The sequence below is a fragment of the Thunnus albacares genome, chromosome 18 (genome assembly GCF_914725855.1).
Source record: "Thunnus albacares chromosome 18, fThuAlb1.1, whole genome shotgun sequence".
NCBI classification, from domain to species: Eukaryota; Metazoa; Chordata; class Actinopteri; order Scombriformes; family Scombridae; genus Thunnus; species Thunnus albacares.
The window spans coordinates 1,460,120-1,479,011 of NC_058123.1; the positions used below are offsets into that span (position 1 = coordinate 1,460,120).

At 37.9% G+C, this 18,892-nt stretch overlaps 2 protein-coding genes across 6 annotated transcripts in view; both read right to left on the reverse strand.

Annotated features, from left to right (window-relative positions):
* The window catches only part of LOC122968142, a 168,489-nt gene that overhangs the window by 92,624 nt on the left and 56,973 nt on the right, over positions 1-18,892 (reverse strand). The window lies entirely within an intron of this gene.
* Positions 11,953-18,892, reverse strand: part of LOC122968129 — a 161,875-nt gene continuing 154,935 nt past the window's right edge. For 3 of the 4 annotated variants that reach the window (XM_044333123.1, XM_044333124.1, XM_044333125.1), the window contains one exon: positions 11,953-13,597. In XM_044333123.1, coding sequence (XP_044189058.1) covers positions 12,010-13,597 — 1,588 coding nt within the window. In that variant the 3' untranslated portion in view covers positions 11,953-12,009. Of the gene's footprint in view, positions 13,598-17,617; positions 17,711-18,892 lie in introns of all 4 variants that reach the window. The other variant, XM_044333121.1, reaches the window with a different exon arrangement.

The window sequence follows — 18,892 nt, forward strand, 5'->3', positions numbered from 1 at the left end:
GATGTGTGATGATATCGTTCAAAGGAAGAGCTGGCGAAGTTCTTATTTTGTAGACGTTTATTAGACGATGGCCATCGGGTCCATTCCATGTACAAAGATGGTCTGGGCAATGTACCACTATCGGTGCATAGCTTATATGGGGTTACACATCTGTATCTTATCACTTGAATAACATAGGTTTTCCATGGGCACTAGGTCAGTTGGGAGCCCTCCAATCAAGTGGTTGACAACTACCTCACCACATATTAGGTGTCACAACATACCACATCTGGAACAGTTCCAAACTTGACCATAACCCATTATTTGTATTTAAAGGTCCCCCCAAGAAGGGCTCTATCATATTACCTAAAATGACATGCAAATTATGGGATATTTAGGTCCCATGTCCAACATCCAAAATCAGTGAAATACATAAGGTCAGATAAAAGTCATACTAACAAACAGGTACAGCCTTAAAGTTTAGTAATTAAATCCTGTAGACCTAACAACAAATTGTTTTACCAGAACTAACTTGACTGTGACAGTAAAAGTGAACATAATTATTAAGTTATTAAATCAAAAATGTGCCCCAACACTTGATTTCATTAAAGATAAACTTTTGGTTTCAGGCCTGCCACTCACTAGTACTAAAACTCTTCAGATTCAAATGTCTGAAGATTCAAATGGTTCAAAATGCTGCAGCTAGAATCTGAACTAAAACAAGAAAATCTGACCAAATTACACCAATTCTAGCCTCCCTTCATCGACTCCTTATCCATAATAGATCAGACTTACCGAAGTTATTTAGTGTCCGTCACACCTTCAGGATATTTGTGTTTCAGTGAGGTCTGTCTTGGAAAGATAAAAACATTAACAAACACTGAGCATGTTTTCTCCTCACGCAGTCCACAGTGTCTGCCCCTTGATGTGATGTTGAAGCTATAAACCAGTCTGACGAATCTGACCTGCAGTTCTATTGTTTTCTGTCTTATCCAGAATCAAACTGTTCCTGTAACTGAATGTTTTCAGCACTGTTCAAAATTGCTGCAAGACCACCTTGGGAGGAAAATGTTAAATAAATTATTTAATCTTTGGAAATAGTTTTTACTAATTACTTCTGAAGTTCTCAAATTTGAAAACCTGAAACCCCCTTTCCTGTGAAGAGTGCAGTTTCCACTGAGGATAAGAAGACGTGTTCAGTGACATTTCAGAACAAAAATATTTTTTTCCAATGTCACCATTAGACTTTAGGTCTTAGATCTCAATCCATGAAACAACATGTGATACTTAGCAGAGTTACTGAATTATTAATATTTATATGTATTAATCTTGGTTTGGTATGAAGAAGATCTTTGAGAGTAATAAAAAACCTCTGGCTCCATATGCATTTCTCTTGTACTCAGATGACATTTTAGGCTTCCAGCCCTTCCTCAAGATCAACAATCATAGCAGTATGCAGGCACTGGTATATTGCAACTCATTATTATCAGGCTGCCCTAACAATTCTCTAAAGACTCTCCAGCTGGTCCAGAATGCAGCTGCATGTGTTCTGACTAAAACTAGAAAAAGAGATCACATTTCTCCCATTTTAGCTTCGCTGCATTGGCTTCCTGTAAAATCCTGAATAGAATTTAAAATCCTTCTCCTCACCTACAAAGCTCTTAATGGTCAGGCACCATCATATCTTAAAGAGCTCATAGTACCGTATTATCCCACTAGAACACTGCGCTCCCAGTATGCAGCTTACTGGTGGTTCCTACAGTCTTTAAAAGTAGAATGGGAGGCAGAGCCTTCAGCTATCAGGCTCCTCTCCTGTGGAACCATCTTCCAGATTCGGTCCGGGGTGCAGACACCCTCTCTATGTTTAAGAGTAGGCTTAAAACTTTCCTTTTTGATAAAGCTTATAGTTAGGGCCGACCAGGCTCGCCTTGGATCAGCCCTTAGTTATGCTGCTATAGGCCTAGACTGCTGGGAGACTTCCCATGATGCACTGAGCTCCTCTCTCCTCCTCCTCCTCTCCATCTGTATGTATTCTTTTATTTTTTTTATTTTGTTTTATTTTTTATTTATTCTTTTACTATTAATGCATGTCATTAACTTTGCTTCTTCCCCAGAGTATTTTGTGCTCTCCCATCTTGCAGGAAACCCTGGGTTCCGGGCCGAGCCTTTGCGGTCCTTCACAGTCCTGTTGGCATCCTTCCCTGGCTATTGCTGCTGTTATTGTTATTGTTATTGTTATGATTGTTGTTATTCTGCCTTGGCTAGAAATCCTATATGCAATACATCTGTTTCATGTTGTTATAACCTGTTACAATGGTTTTTTGCATCGTCCCTGACCAATAAACTAAAAAAAAAAAAAGCAGATGGCCGCCCACCAACAGCCGGGTTCTGCTTGAGGTTTCTACCTGTTAAAGGGGAGTTTTTCCTCACCGCTGTCACCAAGTGCTGCTCATGGGGGGAATGTAAGGTATGTACAGTCTCGACCTGCTCTATGTGAAAAGTGCCCTGAGATGACTTTTGTTGTGATTTGGTGCTACATAAATAAAAATTGATTGATTGATTGATGGTATGTTATGTAGGCCACACCTAGTAACATATCTGATGGTGATTAGATAATCATGTTCACCATCAGGGTGAGAAAAACAATCAAAAGGCCTTCAGCGAATCAAAACTTTTAAACAAACAGCATCAGGAACTACAGCCAATCAAATCACTTCAGATAAAGTGACAAGAACCACTAAGTCTCGTACCACATGAAGAGATGTAAATATTACATTATAATATATATATTTTTAAGTATATTCAAAAATGTTAAAAAATACATTAAATTTTAATAGATTTCTAATAGATATACAGAGGAAGTTAAACATCAGCTCTAGATGAACATCATACACAACTTAATCTAAATATCCAATAAATAGAGAAACATTACAGAAAACACTTCAGGTCATAATCTATATTTAATCCATGAGGTGACCAGGAAAGTAAAACTAGTTACCTCCTCTTGGAGGGAGTGATACTTTCTCAATACCAATATATCTTAGAGAGGAAAAAGGATGATTAAATTCAACAGAATGTGCTGCTACTGGATCATTCATGTCTTTACACCTAATAGTGCTTCTATGTTCAGCAATATGAGTTTTCAGTGCTCTACTCATCTTTCCAACATATAACTCTCCACAAGGGAAAGTGATGAGATAAATGATCGACTTAGTGTGACATGAAATAACTCAGTTATAGGGATCTCTTTACCTGTGTGAGGATGTTTAAAACTGTTACATCAGTAAGTATAGTTACACTGACGACAACAACCATACAGTAGGTGTTAAAGTAACTCGGGCTGGTATTGATTGAAGAGGAGGTAAATATGAATGTACCAGGTGGTCTCTCAGGTTTTTAGCTCTTAAACCATGAGAGGTCATTCTTTGAATGCACCATTGAGTTGAAAATCAGATTCAAGTATATGCCAATGTTTTGTTATTATTCCCTTTATCTGTTCTGCACTCGTAGAATACTCTGCTGTAAACATTATTCATTCAACTGATTTCACTGTAGGTTTATTTTTTAAGAGATCAGACCTCGATCTGTCTTTTATTTTAGTGGCAGCATCATGTAGGACAGATTTCTTGTATCCTCTTTGTTTTTCATTTCATTCATGTTCCTGACAAAATCATCAGTTTTCTGGCAAATTCATTTTAATCTGCAAAACTGACTAAAAGGAGACTATTATTAACGTTAAAGCATGATCAGAGTCTGCCATTAGTAAAATATTTATAGCAGTAGGTTTGTTTAACAGATCTGTATACAAGAGATTATTCTCTCTAATTATCCATAAATCTAGAAAACAGATGCATTTGTGGTCATAATTCATAGTAAATGACAGAAAGTCAGTTGAGGTATGTAATAAATGACTCTAGCTGGGTCTTGGACCCTTTAAACAGACAAAACACATCATTCATAAGAATATATTCTCATGATTAACCTCAATGTTATTGTGACTGTCCAAAAGGGGTGGACGAAATACTGTGAACACTAATGTAAAAGCACTTAAACTTTAAGGAGACACTGGCAGCTCAATGGGAAGTTTGAACATTTTTCTGGAGGAAACTTTTACTGCTGCCTCGCCTGCAGAGTTTGATCCTCAGAGACCAGAGACAGATCACATCATATTACTGCAGAGCCTTTAGGTCCCAAAAGGTCAAAACAACTTATTATAATGTGCACACAAGATAATTTACTGTAAATTAACGTGTAAAAAAATTAACCTTTTGTTAATGATTGATAATAAGTTATAACTGCAGGCCTGAAGACTTCTCAGTGACTGTGATTGATTGATTTACTGACTGGAACAGTGTGCAGTTTGAAACATTAAAGATGCACTGCACCAGAGTTAGCTTGAAGCTTGTTTGCATCTGTAGTCCCCAACAAAAATATACAACAGCACAACAACAAACAGTACAAAGCAAAAAAAGAAAATCCACACAGAACACACCATACAAAATACAAAACAACACACAGCACATCACATACACCCACAATGTCAATTAGAACTTGTCAAATTTAAATCAAGACCATAGATGGAGTTTAGACTCAGTGGTCACACAGCTGATTGATCTTTAGTAGATTTTTTAATTTGGTCTTGAATGTATTGATTGAACTGCAGTTCTTCATATAATCAGGTAGGACGTTCACTGAGTTGTGGTTTTCACAGAGAAAGCTGACTGCCCAAATGCAGTGTGATGAAATGGTCCAATCATGTATAGAGGATATTCTGGAGGATCTAATAGAACTTACTGAGCGAGTGAACACAAAGTCACATAGTGGAGGAGGACAAACCATTTAAAATTTTATAAACTAGGCACAAATTTGAGAATAATCTAAAATTGTCAAAGCTCAGTAAATTGTATTTCTCCAGAACCCTACAGTGATGGAAATGCATTGGCTTTTTGTCCAGAGTTTTTAGAGTTTGTTTGTATAAGGACTCAAGAGGTTTTATGGCTGTTTCTCCAGCCTGCCCCCAACATGTGATGCAATAAGACATATAGGAAAGAATCATAGCTGCATAAATATCTTGGCTGCATCCAAAGAGAGACAGTTTCTAATATGTCTAAAATTTGCTAAGTTGTACTTTATAGTTTTAACTGTTTTTTAAACATGTTTCTTAAAGTTCAAATTTGGATCCAGTGTCACACCAAGATATTTAAAATCAGTAACTATGTCAATTTTTTCACCTTTGATGAGAATATCAGCATTAGGAGGTTGTACCATAGTCTTAGAGAAAAACATACCTTTTGTCTTGTTTACATTTAGACTCAGACATGATTGATCAAGCCAATGTGTGATCCTTACCAATGCGATTGTTAGCTTAGCAGCAGCTAACTCAGCTGTTTTTGCATGTATGTACACAACAGTGTCATCTGCATACATTTGTAGTTCTGCATCATGACACTGTTGAGGGAGATCATTAATATATAGGCTAAATAATAGGGGACCTAACACTGACCCTTGTGGAACACCCATTGTGCACTTCATGTTACTGGACAGTGTGTCACCAACTTTAACACATTGTCTCCTATTAGATAAATATGAAGACATCCATGCCAGTGCTCTAGATGAGAAGTTAAATTTAGAGAGTTTCGGTATTAAAACATCATGATTGACTGTGTCGAATGCTTTACTAAAAATACAGCAGCAACTACTCCTCCTTTATCAAGTCTTGATTTAATTTGCTCTATTAAGTGCAAGGTAGCAGTTTCAGTGCAATGATTGCTCTAAAGCCAAACTGCATACAATGTAGACCAAAACTGCTTGTATTAAGAAATGTTGTCAGTTGTTTAATGACAACTTTCTCGGCAACCTTTGAGAGTACTGGCAGTATACTTATTGGTCTGTAGTTACTGGCTTCAAGGTCTCCAGATTTAAAAACAGGCGTGACAATGGCACATTTCCAGTCATCAGGAAAGGAGCTGTGTTTAAAAGACAAGTTAATTAAATGAGCAATAGGGTTAAAATATCTTTGTGTGATTTAACAAACATGGTGTCAAACTGGAAAGCATCTCTACTTTTGGAGCTTTTTAAGGCGCTGATGATTTTATTTACTTGTAACTCATTAGTCTCTAAAACCTGACCTGTAGCATCTATAGCAACAATATACAGTTTCCTTTTCATAATTTTTTTCTTCTAAAAATTTTGGGTCCCTCCTTGTGAGATTATTGATGTTTTTCCAGATCAGTTTACTGTTGCCTTTTGCCTCATTCAATATATTGAGATAAAATGAGATTTATCTTCTCTTAGCTCTTGGATAACTTTGTTCCTTAAACCTTTATAAATCAGCATGTCAGTGTCTCTTCTAGTTTTAACTGCCTTCCTTAGTGCAGCATCTCTAGATTTTGTTAGTTTCCACACATTTTCTTTAAACCATGGTAAATTGTTTTTATTTTTAGATTTTATCTGTATCCTCACATTAAATCTTTCCCTCACAGAGTTGATTCTGTGAATAAAAATATCACAGCCATAGTCCAGATCATCAGAGGACAGAACATCATCCCAGTTCAAGCTGGTAAATTCTTCTTGCTTAGCTCTGGGTATGCATTGAAGGATCATTGTCTTAGTTGCTGTGGTCTTAAATCTACTTTTAGTCAGTTTTCTTGATTAGATTAGATTATCCTTTACATTTACAAATGTAATATTAGATACATAGATGTCTGGTGAACAACGTGTATCTGAACATATTAAAAAGGAAATCTTTTCTACATAAACAGTCTAGTCAATAATCAGCCATTTTGAAACCTTCTGGTCTCTCCTCTCTGACCTTCTGTGGTTATTTCCTGGTTAAAGTCATTTCCTGTAATTTGTGACTTGGAGGATTTTCTGTGTCGTCTTCTTCAAAAACTCTGATCTGTTCATGTTCCATCTGTGCTGAAGTCAGTCTGGACTTGGTTGTGCGTTTCATAAAGTCAGTTTATTTTTCAAAAATACTTCAGTAAAATACAGTTAAAAAGACATGAATACACCTCCTCTGTGAAACATCTTTTAGAGTTCAGAGTTGGAATCATCATTCATCAGAGGACAGTACATCATCCCAGTTCCCGGCCCTGACTGAGCCGACAGAGATTATAAAGGGGACTCTTGGCTCCACATACAACTCATACTGATTTTCTTACACTGGACAAAACCTTTGTCCTCAATTTTGCCCACCACTGGACTCTAAGATCCAACCAGGCAGCTGGTAGTAATAATAATGTTAAATGTTATGGAGCCCTGGAGAACAACATTTTTCATTTCATGGATAAATTCTTCTTGCTTAGCTCTGGGTATGCATTGAAGGATCATTGTCTTAGTTGCCGTGGTCTTTTTATTTTTAGTCAGTTTTCTGGCGCATAGGGTTAGGTTATGATCTGATAAGCCAGTGATTAAATTATAACTTTTAGTTATTCTTTCTGGTTTGTTAGTAAATGTCAGATCAATTTGTGTACTGGAGCATTTTGTAATCCTAGTTGGGCCTTTCACTAGTTGTTCTAGTTGGAATTTCTCTGTGATCTTTTTTAGTTTTTTCCTCTTAGTTTTATCCTCCCAGTTCACATTGAAATCAGCCATAACTAATAATTCTTTGTTGAGATTGCACTCTTTCAAGACTTCTGTGAGTTGATCATAGAAGGTGTCAGAAGGGGGCCTATAGACACCTATGATGTCAAAAGACATTTGTTGGGATAACATTATTTTATCTCAACATATTCTAACGTGTTACCCCCATTATAAACCACACGTTCACATTTGATGTTGTCTCTCACATAAAAAAGCACCCCTCCTTCTTCTTCCATCAGGTCTGTCTCTTCTGAAACATTGGTATCCAGGCACCGTGAACACACTTGCAGGAGTTGTTTGTTTCAACCATGTTTCAGTCAGACAGAGAAAGTCCAGATTTGAGTCAGACATAAGATGAGTTAGCTGATTGCTCTTTGCAGTAATTCTTCTGATGTTAAAATGTCCACCGAATAGCCCCTTCGGTTTCAGCTTCGGGTCCCATAAGACTTTTGCATGATTGACAGTTTGGAAGGTTCTGAATAACCTCTGCTTCCTCACTGCAGGGTTTCGACACACAGTAGTGTCAGCAGCAGGTTTGTGAGAGAGACACTGGACCTATCAAGGTTTCCACAGCCCAGTAGCAAAAAGTTATTCATGGAGACATCATGCCTCATGTTAACAAAGTTTAGTCTGTTAAGGGAGAAGCTCAGAAAGTTGCTGCTCATTCCTCACTGGCACCAGAGGAGTCCCAGACACACTTGGGCACAAATCAGCATCAAAGTTCTGCAGCGCTCCAGGGGTCACTGGTCCAGGATTTAGCTGAACATCTCTGGAGAGCAGGATCAGCATGAAGAAGACACCTGCTATTCTCTGAAATGGGATGGCAGATGACCAGTCCACTGGATCAGTGATTTGCTCTGGTACCTGGGCTCGCCCGTGCCGTAGGACGTGAAATATCCTAGTAAGTTATGATGAAAACTCACATTAGGAGTGTCAGCTGGCCATGAGCCAGCATTTGACCCAAGCTCAATCACTTGGTGTCCCAGTTGTTTTCCATCAGTGTTGATTGCTCTGGCCAGACAGACACGTACAGGCAATACAGCAATGAGTACCAACAGTAGTCCAAAGAGCACTCCATGAAACACAGCCCAGGTGTTTTTGCTGATGAAACACTGTTTTGAACTTGACAGAGGTTTTGACAGGCACGCTCTGTGGTACGATAAACATCCTATGTAGCAATCTCACCCAGGATCCCGGTGGCCAGAGGGTAGAAGCTCCTCTTAAGCCCCTCAGCACCGGCCCGGTGCACCTGGAACCTCCTCTCGACCTCAGCGGGGAGAAAGGACTGCCATCCGGGCAGTTAGGAACCCCAGAAGATCCATGTGGCCAGGACCGTTTCCATCGATGTTGAGATGGATGTACAGATGGTCTTACTTGATGTTTAATCTGATGTTTATGTTGAGATGGATGAGCTGACCATCTCCCCATCCTGATGAGTGACCCCCAGTCATATGCCATCACTTCTTGAGTCCAGGGTGCACAGAGAGGCTCCAGCAAGGTATGACACATCTAGCTACTATTACATAAATTAACAAAATAAATTGTTTTTACAGCTTTGTATTAGTGTCATTAAGTAATTTACATGACTTACCACAAAGTCTGTATTTATCTGAGTATTTTGAGTCTGTTAAAAGCCGTATTAGCATGCTAAGCAACGTCTGTTATAAAGTATAAGTAAAATAAGCTACAAATTGGTAGAAAACTCCACCAGTTACATAAAGTTTGCTGTCTAGTAATTATCACATCTATTTAGGTAACTTATCAGGAGTTTATTGTTGCTAAACTAATAACAGAAAGTAAAAAGTTGAAGAATGAAACTGTTTAGCTGTCTGTTACCCAGTTAACCTGTAAACCGGAAACGGAAATAGTGTTGGGATTTCTCTCTTGCTCAGACGTTGATATAATAGGCTGGTTCAGTCAATGGATAGTACAGCTTATATGTAATCTCTGATGTATTTATTTGAGCTTTTAGTCTTGGCAATGTCAGCTTCTCCAAGGAATATACCTCTATTGAATGGATTAATCATTGAAACCTTGATTACTGAACCTCTGAGAAGCTGCAGCACAGCCCTCAGCAAAGCATCAAAAACCACTGCATAACTGGTGACCTGAACTCAGAGAGGAATTCATTATTGTTAGTAACTTCCCATCAGCATTAACAAGTTGTTTAATCAATAAATACCATTGTCAACCCATTAGTGACTTATTTTATATTGAATATTCTTGTTATTCCAAATATAGTAATTAGTTGGTAAAAAATTATGTTTGTAAATCAGTTTCCAGGCCAGCAGAGCTTGTTCATGAATATTTGATAACTTAACAGGTAACTTATCAATTCTTTAATCACATTTAAGCAGAAAATTTAACTCCATCCATTAAACTAAATATTTATATGGGGAGGGTATTCCAGATGTTGTCCTCTTCTATAATCAAATTAGTTCATCATTTCACTTTGAGAGTATTATTTAACATTTTAAAACTTAGTACGTCCAGACCACCATTTCTTTTTATGTTGCATAAGATATTTTTTCTTAAATTATGACATTTGTTCCTCCACATTAAATAAAATAAAATCTTATCTATTCTATTGTATATTTCGGGAGGTATTCCAATGATAAGGACACACAGACAGATCTGATTATTCCCTCAGCTTTAGACAGTAAAACTCTTGCCGGTTGGATTTATGTTTGACTTGATCCCAACTCGCTCTGACATCATGCACACGTGGGCAACAACAACCTGATGAGATCAAGTCGGCTGCAGCTGTTCTCCACTGACTGCAAGGATCAGGGCATGATGGGAGACACCTGGCTGTCACCTGATCAAAGAGCTGATTGGTTCAGGAGTTTGATCAACAACATGACGTTTTATCTTCATTTTGGATTTCAGTTGTCTGATCTTCTACTAAGAATTCAGATGTGTTGATGACAACTTTTATCATTCAAAGAGACAGAAAACATTCAATAACCAAAAATTACAACAGACACAATATGAAGATTATATCATTATTTAATTATTGATGTGAATATTTGACAGATAAATGATATAATGTCTATTTCTGCTTACAATTTGAGTTGGTTTGATTTGTGTTTCACTTTATTTATTTGTGCATCATAAAATAGTGTTTTATACAATATTTAAACATTTGATATGTACACAGAGACATTCACATGTAGGTAACAAACACACTTTTACCTGCATAAACTCAACTATTCATTCATTTAAAGTAAATAAACATCTGTGCAGGAGAGATAAGAATATAAAAGCTTATACAAAGATCTCTCCCAAAAACTAAATTACATAGAAAAAAATAATAATTTCATTTTATTAGAATTTCTTTCTTTCATCAATGAGATGTGAATGAGTTTGATTAGTGTGACATCAGCTGATTACAGTCGGCATGTTGACCAGCAGGTAGTGATTCGCTTGCTGCAACAGTTACATTTCTATGTAAAATAATTTAATAGTCTCATATTGGAGATTACAGAATAAATGTTGTTTTGATTATTGATTATAGGTCATTTTAACAGTTTATATTCTATCATACAGATCAGCATTAAAACAATGTTAGTGATTGATCAGCTGAGCTTGAGTAGATTGATCTGATAACATTTTATTAAATCAGGATCAGATGTAAATATTTCTGTGACTTCCTGTAGATTCTTTGAAAGCTGCTGGAAACTGTCTGACTTGACTGCAGCTTTTTGTCACTTCCTGCTGATGCTGCCGCCTGATCCCTCCACTTTACAAGAAAGGAGCAGTTCATCTGAAACAAGCCTACTGATCAGCTTTCCAATAAGGAGGCATGTCGGTCGGTAAAAGACGTGAAGGCTCTTGTGTATCTTCACTCATGGCTCCTCAGAGCAGGAATAAGAGCTTTGGGACGACCTGCAAGATGGCAGAGCAGAACGACTTCCAGTTCAAGTGAGGATTGAGGAACCTCAGGTTTCTTTAATCCTCTACTGTGATACAGAAACCAGGTTTCTGGTTTACATGACAGGACAGAAATCAGCTGAGTGCAGAGAGTCGACTGTAAACTGGTTACTGAAGTGCAGCTGAACACACTGATGAAGAGTTTTGATCTGATGAAGCTGAGAGCAGAAAAGAGGCTGAACTATGAGAGTGATTGATGTGAGAATCCATAACAAGAAAGCCAACAGCTGCTGTCACTATAAGATAAACTCTGGCTTTACTTTCACTGAAGTGGATCAACAAATGATAATTAAACATTAAACTAAATGAACAGTTATATATCACAGAGGAGGCGGTTTCCCAGAATCACACAATTTAAAATTTAAAAGACGATTGTGTGTCTTTGAAAAAAATTAATTACAATTATCAACATCACACTTAATAAGATTAAAATGAAATAATGTTTGTGATGTTTAAACATTTATATGAACAGTGTAGAGCTTGTTGTCTACACAGTTGTCTGATGTTGTTCATCTACATCACTGCATCTTTAACTGCTGTTAGTTTATCAAACATGTACTGCATTGCTGATCTGGTTCTTTCATCCAGTCGACCTGCAATCTCCTCCAGCTTCTTGACCTTCTCTGTGTCTCCGATCTCCTTCATCTTCTCAATCAGGAAGTCAAAGTGGACATGAGTAGACAGAGAATTATCATTCAGGGCGATCCGCTCTAGTTGTTCCACATGTTGGTAGACCTCTGTAAGCAGCTGAGTCTTCTCTGATTTCAGTTTTTCCATCTCTGTTTGAAGATTTTCCAGAAGGCTCTTCTTCTGTTCACGATCTACCTTATTCTTTTCATATTTCTGTTTCACATCTTCAAAGGTCTTCTTAACTTTCCTGGTCTTGTTCACATATCTCCACTTTTCTTTCACATGAGCTGATGCAGGACACTTCCCTGTACAAACAGTACAGCGACCTCCTTTCATGACCTCACAGTGTTTTGGACTCCAGGCCTTTGTGCATCCAGGATGGTGACAGTTTTCTTCACAGATGTTACAGGTGACAGCTCCTTTATAAAAAAACAAACCCCACATCCCTCCATCAATAGGCTCTCTCTCTTTGTAGTACTCATCAACTTCTACAATGAACTCTTCATTCTTCTTCATCTCTTGTTCATGTTTCTTCAGAGCTTCTTGAGTCTGTTGGGCCTCGTTCTGTTTTTGTTCAATCAGCTGGATTCTGTGTTGCAGGTTGTGGATGCAGGCTGTTATTCTGATGCGTGCGTTCAACACTTCAACTGTTGTTATCAGCTGTTGTGGTTTAGATTTTTCCAGGAAGTCTGTGAATCGTTTCATTCCTGTCTCTGTTACCCTCCATGAATTCTCTAAAGCAACCTTTGTTTCTTTTGTTCTCTGTGTGGTCTGGATGTTATCGAACAAGAAGTGAACAGGCTGATTCTTCTCATTTTTGGCACATTTAATGTTTGCAGCTTCAAGAGCTTCCAGAGCATCTTCAGGTGTTATTCCATTAGAATGTGTGATGAGAGCAACAACATTTTCCTCCAGATCTTTTCCAAACAGAGACGTCACTGAATCAAAGATGTACTTCTGTCGGTCACTCAGTTGATTCACACTCGACTTCAGCACCAGACCCACTGCATCAATTTTATGAACTCCATCTTTTGAACGGAACAAGTCAAATAATCTTTGACTGACTTTGTCATCTTGTTCGATCCCTCTGGTGTCTCTGTATCCAGGAGTATCGATGATGGTCAGAGAGAAGGGCAGAGTTTTATCTTCAAAACCAAAGATCTGGTACACGATCACATCTGATGTCTGACTCTCTGTCTGACTTCTCTTCTCTTCTTCTACAATTTTAAACCAGATGTTGTCCTCAAACTTCACTCCCATGGTGTAGTTGACCAGAACGTTGATCAGAGTAGATTTTCCTGCTCCTGTTTCACCTACAAGTAAGATGGTTTTGTTTTTCTTGTTCAGGTTTTTCTCACCAACAGTTTTTCTTGTCAGATTTCCAAACTTCTCTTCCTTTGGTCTCAGCTGGTAGACATCAGGAGATCCTGAAGAGATCAGAGAACTTCTGGAGATGATTTTCTCATAAGTCCTGTAGAAAAAGTAGAGATTCAATTAACATGTTCCTTTCTCATCAAACTGACAAGTTAAATACAATCTAATTATTTTCACATATATACAATAGTATCTGGTTTCATGTGACTCTTGTGCTCCAGAATGAATAATAGTACAGTGGAATATAAAAACTGCAGCTGTGACATCTGTAATTGTAGAATATGAATAAAATAAAGTCAAACCAAACAGCCACATTTGGGGATTTTAGTCTAAATGTGAGCTCTGGTTTTGACTGTGAGGACAGAGACTCAGATTACAGTCAATTAAACAGGATCTCCTTCTGCTGTGTAACATACCAACCCAGTCTCACACCAAAATGTTTAATACCTACATTGGTCCACAGTGCAAAACGGATTAGTTTCACAATAATGGCTCTAAAATTGTGAGATCCCTACGTTTTGTTTTGGCCTGTTCTTTTCTATTGGACTGCATCCACATCATGTGACTGTCAAGTTTCTGTCTGCAAAAGCAAACAAAATGGCTGACATTTCTTTAATTCTCAGTGGAAAATGCAATATTTTAGGATAGTTTCAATATTAAAATGCGTTTTGATGACATTTACAGCAAGAAATGTGCATTTTATTTTCATAATCTTTGTTCAGTGAATGTATGTGATGTTTAGTTTGATAGGTATTATGAAGGTTGTTTCATGTCTCGCTAGAAACTGTAGAAATGCAACATCTACTGTTGCTATGGTGGTTGCTATGGACCCTGCTGCTGCTGAAACCACGTATTTGCATGTTGTTTGAATCATTGTCTTTGTATTGTGTAGTTATGTGAGCTGTTATGTTATTTGTGTTATTTTATGTAGGCTATGTATGTTAGAGCAGAGAAATTAATTGAATTTGAAATCCAGAATTTGAAGCTGCGATTGGCTGACTGGAGTATCAGCTGCCAGAAATTATTTTCCTTCCTGTCAACGTGTCGACGTTTTCTTTTAATGATATCTTTAACATTTGTTAACAAAAAAACACAAAAGTGTCCTTGATAACTCAACAATATGATAGATTCATGTTAAGACCATCAGTTTTAATTATTTCTCTTTCAATTCTGAGAACTGAAGGGTTTTTATCAGTTTTCAATTGCGGAAGCGGCTTCATTACCCATGAGCCTCCATGACCGTTACTATGGAGACAAACAAAGGTCACTTTGTGTTAAGCTACAAAACTTTTATTTACTATAATATCTGCTATTTACTTTTAATTACTGAATTTATTCCATACTGATTAAGATTTTTGTGTGCTGTTGGTTCATTGAGTTCTCCCACCCCATTCACACACACACACACACCCACAGCCACACACACACACACACACACAAACACACACACAACCACACACAAACACACACACACACTTTAAGACCGACACAGTTGTCATTTTCCCGTCCAGCGCCCACGTTGTTAAAATAGCAAATACACTAGCGCCCATCAGTGTGCCCATGGGCGTGTTGGTCTTAAAATGAGGTGTAGTCAGGCTCATTGTTGGCACATTGCTATCTTGAGGCAGCAGAGAGTGATTGCACTATTGACCAACAAAAACCTGGTCTGAAGTCAATGACGCAGTGTTTCACTGTTATTTTAAGGCACATTATCAAGATAATAATATGCATCTACATAGACGAGTACACAACATGCACTCTGCTTGTTACACACAGCAGCACACAAACAGGATTACAATGTGAAAGATTATTATTGTGAACATCAACAGATTTTAAAAAAGACATGTCATAATGCTTAGTCATAATATTTATCAGAATTAACTAATCGCAGTAATGATGGATTAAATTGTTTAATTATTTGACCAAATCATGGTAAAACATGCAGGTATTAAAACAGATGGACAACAACAACGGATCAGACACAGATCAACTTTCCTGCTGCATCAATACATGATGACATGAGGAAATAAATGAGGTGAAAACAATGATTAAACTAATGAAGGAAATAAATCTGCACAGCTTCTAGCTGCTGCCAGCAGCAGGATCAGAACCTTGGAGAGCTGATCAAGTCCTGATAACTGTGTTAATGATTCTTTACATGATTAAAATTAATGATTTAATTATTGAACAATATTTAACAAATATTCTTTGACATTTTTGAGAGTACAGTGATCAGGTTTCCATACTTTCAACAATTAAAACCCTGCTGATTTGACCTGTTACTCCATGACTGAACAAAACGATTTTAAAGAAACGAAAAAAATAAATCATTTCAAAAGCCAAACGAAGATAAATTCACAACAAATTAATGAACAGGATGTTAAACTGGTGGTCTGGGGCCACGGGAGGGTCCAGGAGCAGCAGTGTGCTCCTTATGGATCGTGCGCTTTCACTTTGTTTCCTCTGCAGGGAAGCTTCCGTCTCACTACTTTGCAAATGTGCCGTCATAATAGCAATCCGCCAAGGTACAAGTACACCTGGCTCTTAAAGGGAATGGGAGACGACACTCTGATTGGTTTATTGCATGTTACGCCCAAAACACACCCATGATTAATGAGGAGACTATGGACAACCCCTTTGAACCATGCACCTGGCACAGCGACCATTTTTCCGCTGTTAAAATAGCAGAAGTGGATTTGGACACACCCTAAATGAACTTGCGCCATGTGCCTCAGACCGTGCACTTTAGATCGGTAAAATAGGACCCTTTGTCCGTTTGACTCCTTTTTGGCTAAAATATCTGAAATAAAACATAATCTTTACTTAACATAGATCATCTAGTTTGGCTGTACTAGATATTTGATATATTCAGTAGATATATCTTCTCACAACCCTATTTTACAAGCCTACTTTGCTCACTGGATGAACTACAACTGTGGTGCTGATTTGTATCAAGCTGCATGGCGTTGCTCTCGGGAATTGTAGTTTTTAAAAAATATTAACATTTTTCCTAGAATTGGAAGTTGTAAATGGTGAATTGAGAGTACACTGAGGAGTTTAAGGGGTTGGTAAACACATTTGTGCTGTCAGAGGTCAAGGTTCAAAGGTCAGTATTTCATAGCAGGAGCCATGTAGAATCTTCATACTGACATGTAAAGGCCTTTACACACTGGGGGCGTTTTTTTCAATGCTATTGAATCGAACTGTTGTTTGTGTCATGAGTACTTTCACATAGAACTGAGTATCCTGCTGTATGTGTTTTGAACTTATTTATCGTATCTATATTGATTGATCAGCTCCCAGTCTGTCTGTGAGCACTGCAGGCAGACAGGTAGGATCACTCACTACACTGGGAGAAATAAAGCCAATGAATCAATACATTGATGTATCATGTATCATATGCATCATCACCATGTATTTATAAATACAAACACACGTTCAGTAAGTGTCTGCTGTCAGCCTGGTGGCAGTTTGACCTCTCAGCTCTCCAGGAGCTGCAGCTGTGGACAGAGACGCTGAACGCAGGTCAGAGATCATCATCCAGTGATGATGATGATCCTCCTCACTCGACAAAAGAAGAGGAGAGCGTTATATCTGTTCAATCCACACCGGTTCCAACCTGCGTTCAGCGTTTCTGTGCACAGAAGCAGCCGCTGGACAAACGGCCCTCACCAGGCTGACTGACAGCAGAATGAGCTGTTGCAAATTCGTATCACTGCCAGTGTGAATAGTTTTGATGCAAACTATTCGCAGGTGATTATTTCGCAATTTCGTGTTGTTTATTTGCATCGCTGTGTATGTGTAAAGGCCTTTACTCTCCAGGTTGAGACCTTTCCAAAGATGTATTTGGTTTAACTCTACATCAAAGTTTTAATTTTCTCATTTCATGGACACAAGCCATCCCAGGCCTAGTTTCACAGAGCACTTTGAAGGTCCAAGATAAAACATGAAGCTGATCAGTTTATTGATCTTGTTCCTGTCAACTGATGAAAACACAACAGAATAACATTCTTCCTGGACAAAATAGTGGTGAAGAATATGTTTGCTATCAAAAGTTTTAATATAGGTAATAACTTTCTTTGTCAGAAACGCCTTTCTGTCAGGTTTAAGTTGATACCTTTCACTGTTAAAACTTGGTGTCGTTATGGACCGGTCACTCCTCATGGACACATAGCTGGGGGCAGGAGAGTCTGGTCTCTGCTGATGGATCCTGAAACAACAAAAGACAAATTAAAGACAGTTTAAACCTAAAAATGTTGAATTTTGACCAGAAAGTAACTTGTTGAAATCTATGAACCAGACAGATCATCTGTAAGAGAACAATGGAGGGGAGGTGTTTTCTTATTCACTCAGATTCAAAGTGTTGTCAGTTTCAGTCTCATCTATTCCTCCTTGTAGACGGAAGAATTGTCCAGCTGATCTTAACAAACAGGGGGCAACATTTCACATCCCTTCCCCTTCCTCCACGGAGATAAATTACAACATAACTCTGAGTAACAACTGATAGTTACACACATGCTCCTAGGATAGGTGTCAGTCATAAAATGTCAGAGAACTCACTGATAGTAAAACAACTTTTTCTACCAAACAGCATCATTTTTTCATTAATTGCTGCCATTTTACACAGTAGAGAACTAATTTATTGATATGATATTTTAATATCGATCCAGCTTACTATGATGTGCTACGATGCCAAATGTCTCATGGTGCAACTCAGTGCAGTTCATCGGATCAGCTGATATAACCAGCTGATGTCTCATCTGGCCAGTGTCTGCAGCAGCAGCTGGCTGCTCTGACAATGTAGGTGCAACTTTCCAAACAGGTGTTATTTGGATAAAAACGTTGGTCTTAAAATGAGGTGTGACCAGGCTCATTGTTGGCGCATTGCTATCTTGAGGCAGCAGAGAGTGATTGCACTATTGACCAACAAAAACCTGGTCTGAAGTCAATGACGCAGTGTTTCACTGTTATTTTAAGACGCATTATCAAGATAATAATATGCAGCTACATAGACGAGTACACAACATGCACTCTGCTTGTTACACACAGCAGCACACAAACATGCAAAAGATTACAAATAAAAGGATTACAATGTGAAAGATTATTATTGTGAACATCAACAGATTTTAAAAAAGACATGTCATAATGCTTAGTCATAATATTTATCAGAATTAACTAATCGCAGTAATGATGGATTAAATTGTTTAATTATTTGACCAAATCATGGTAAAACATGTAGGTATTTAAACAGACGGACAACAACAGCTGATCAGACACAGATCAACTTTCCTGCTGCATCACTACATGATGACATGAGGAAATAAATGAGGTGAAAACAATGATTAAACTAAAGAAGGAAATAAATCTGCACAGCTTCTAGCTGCTGCCAGCA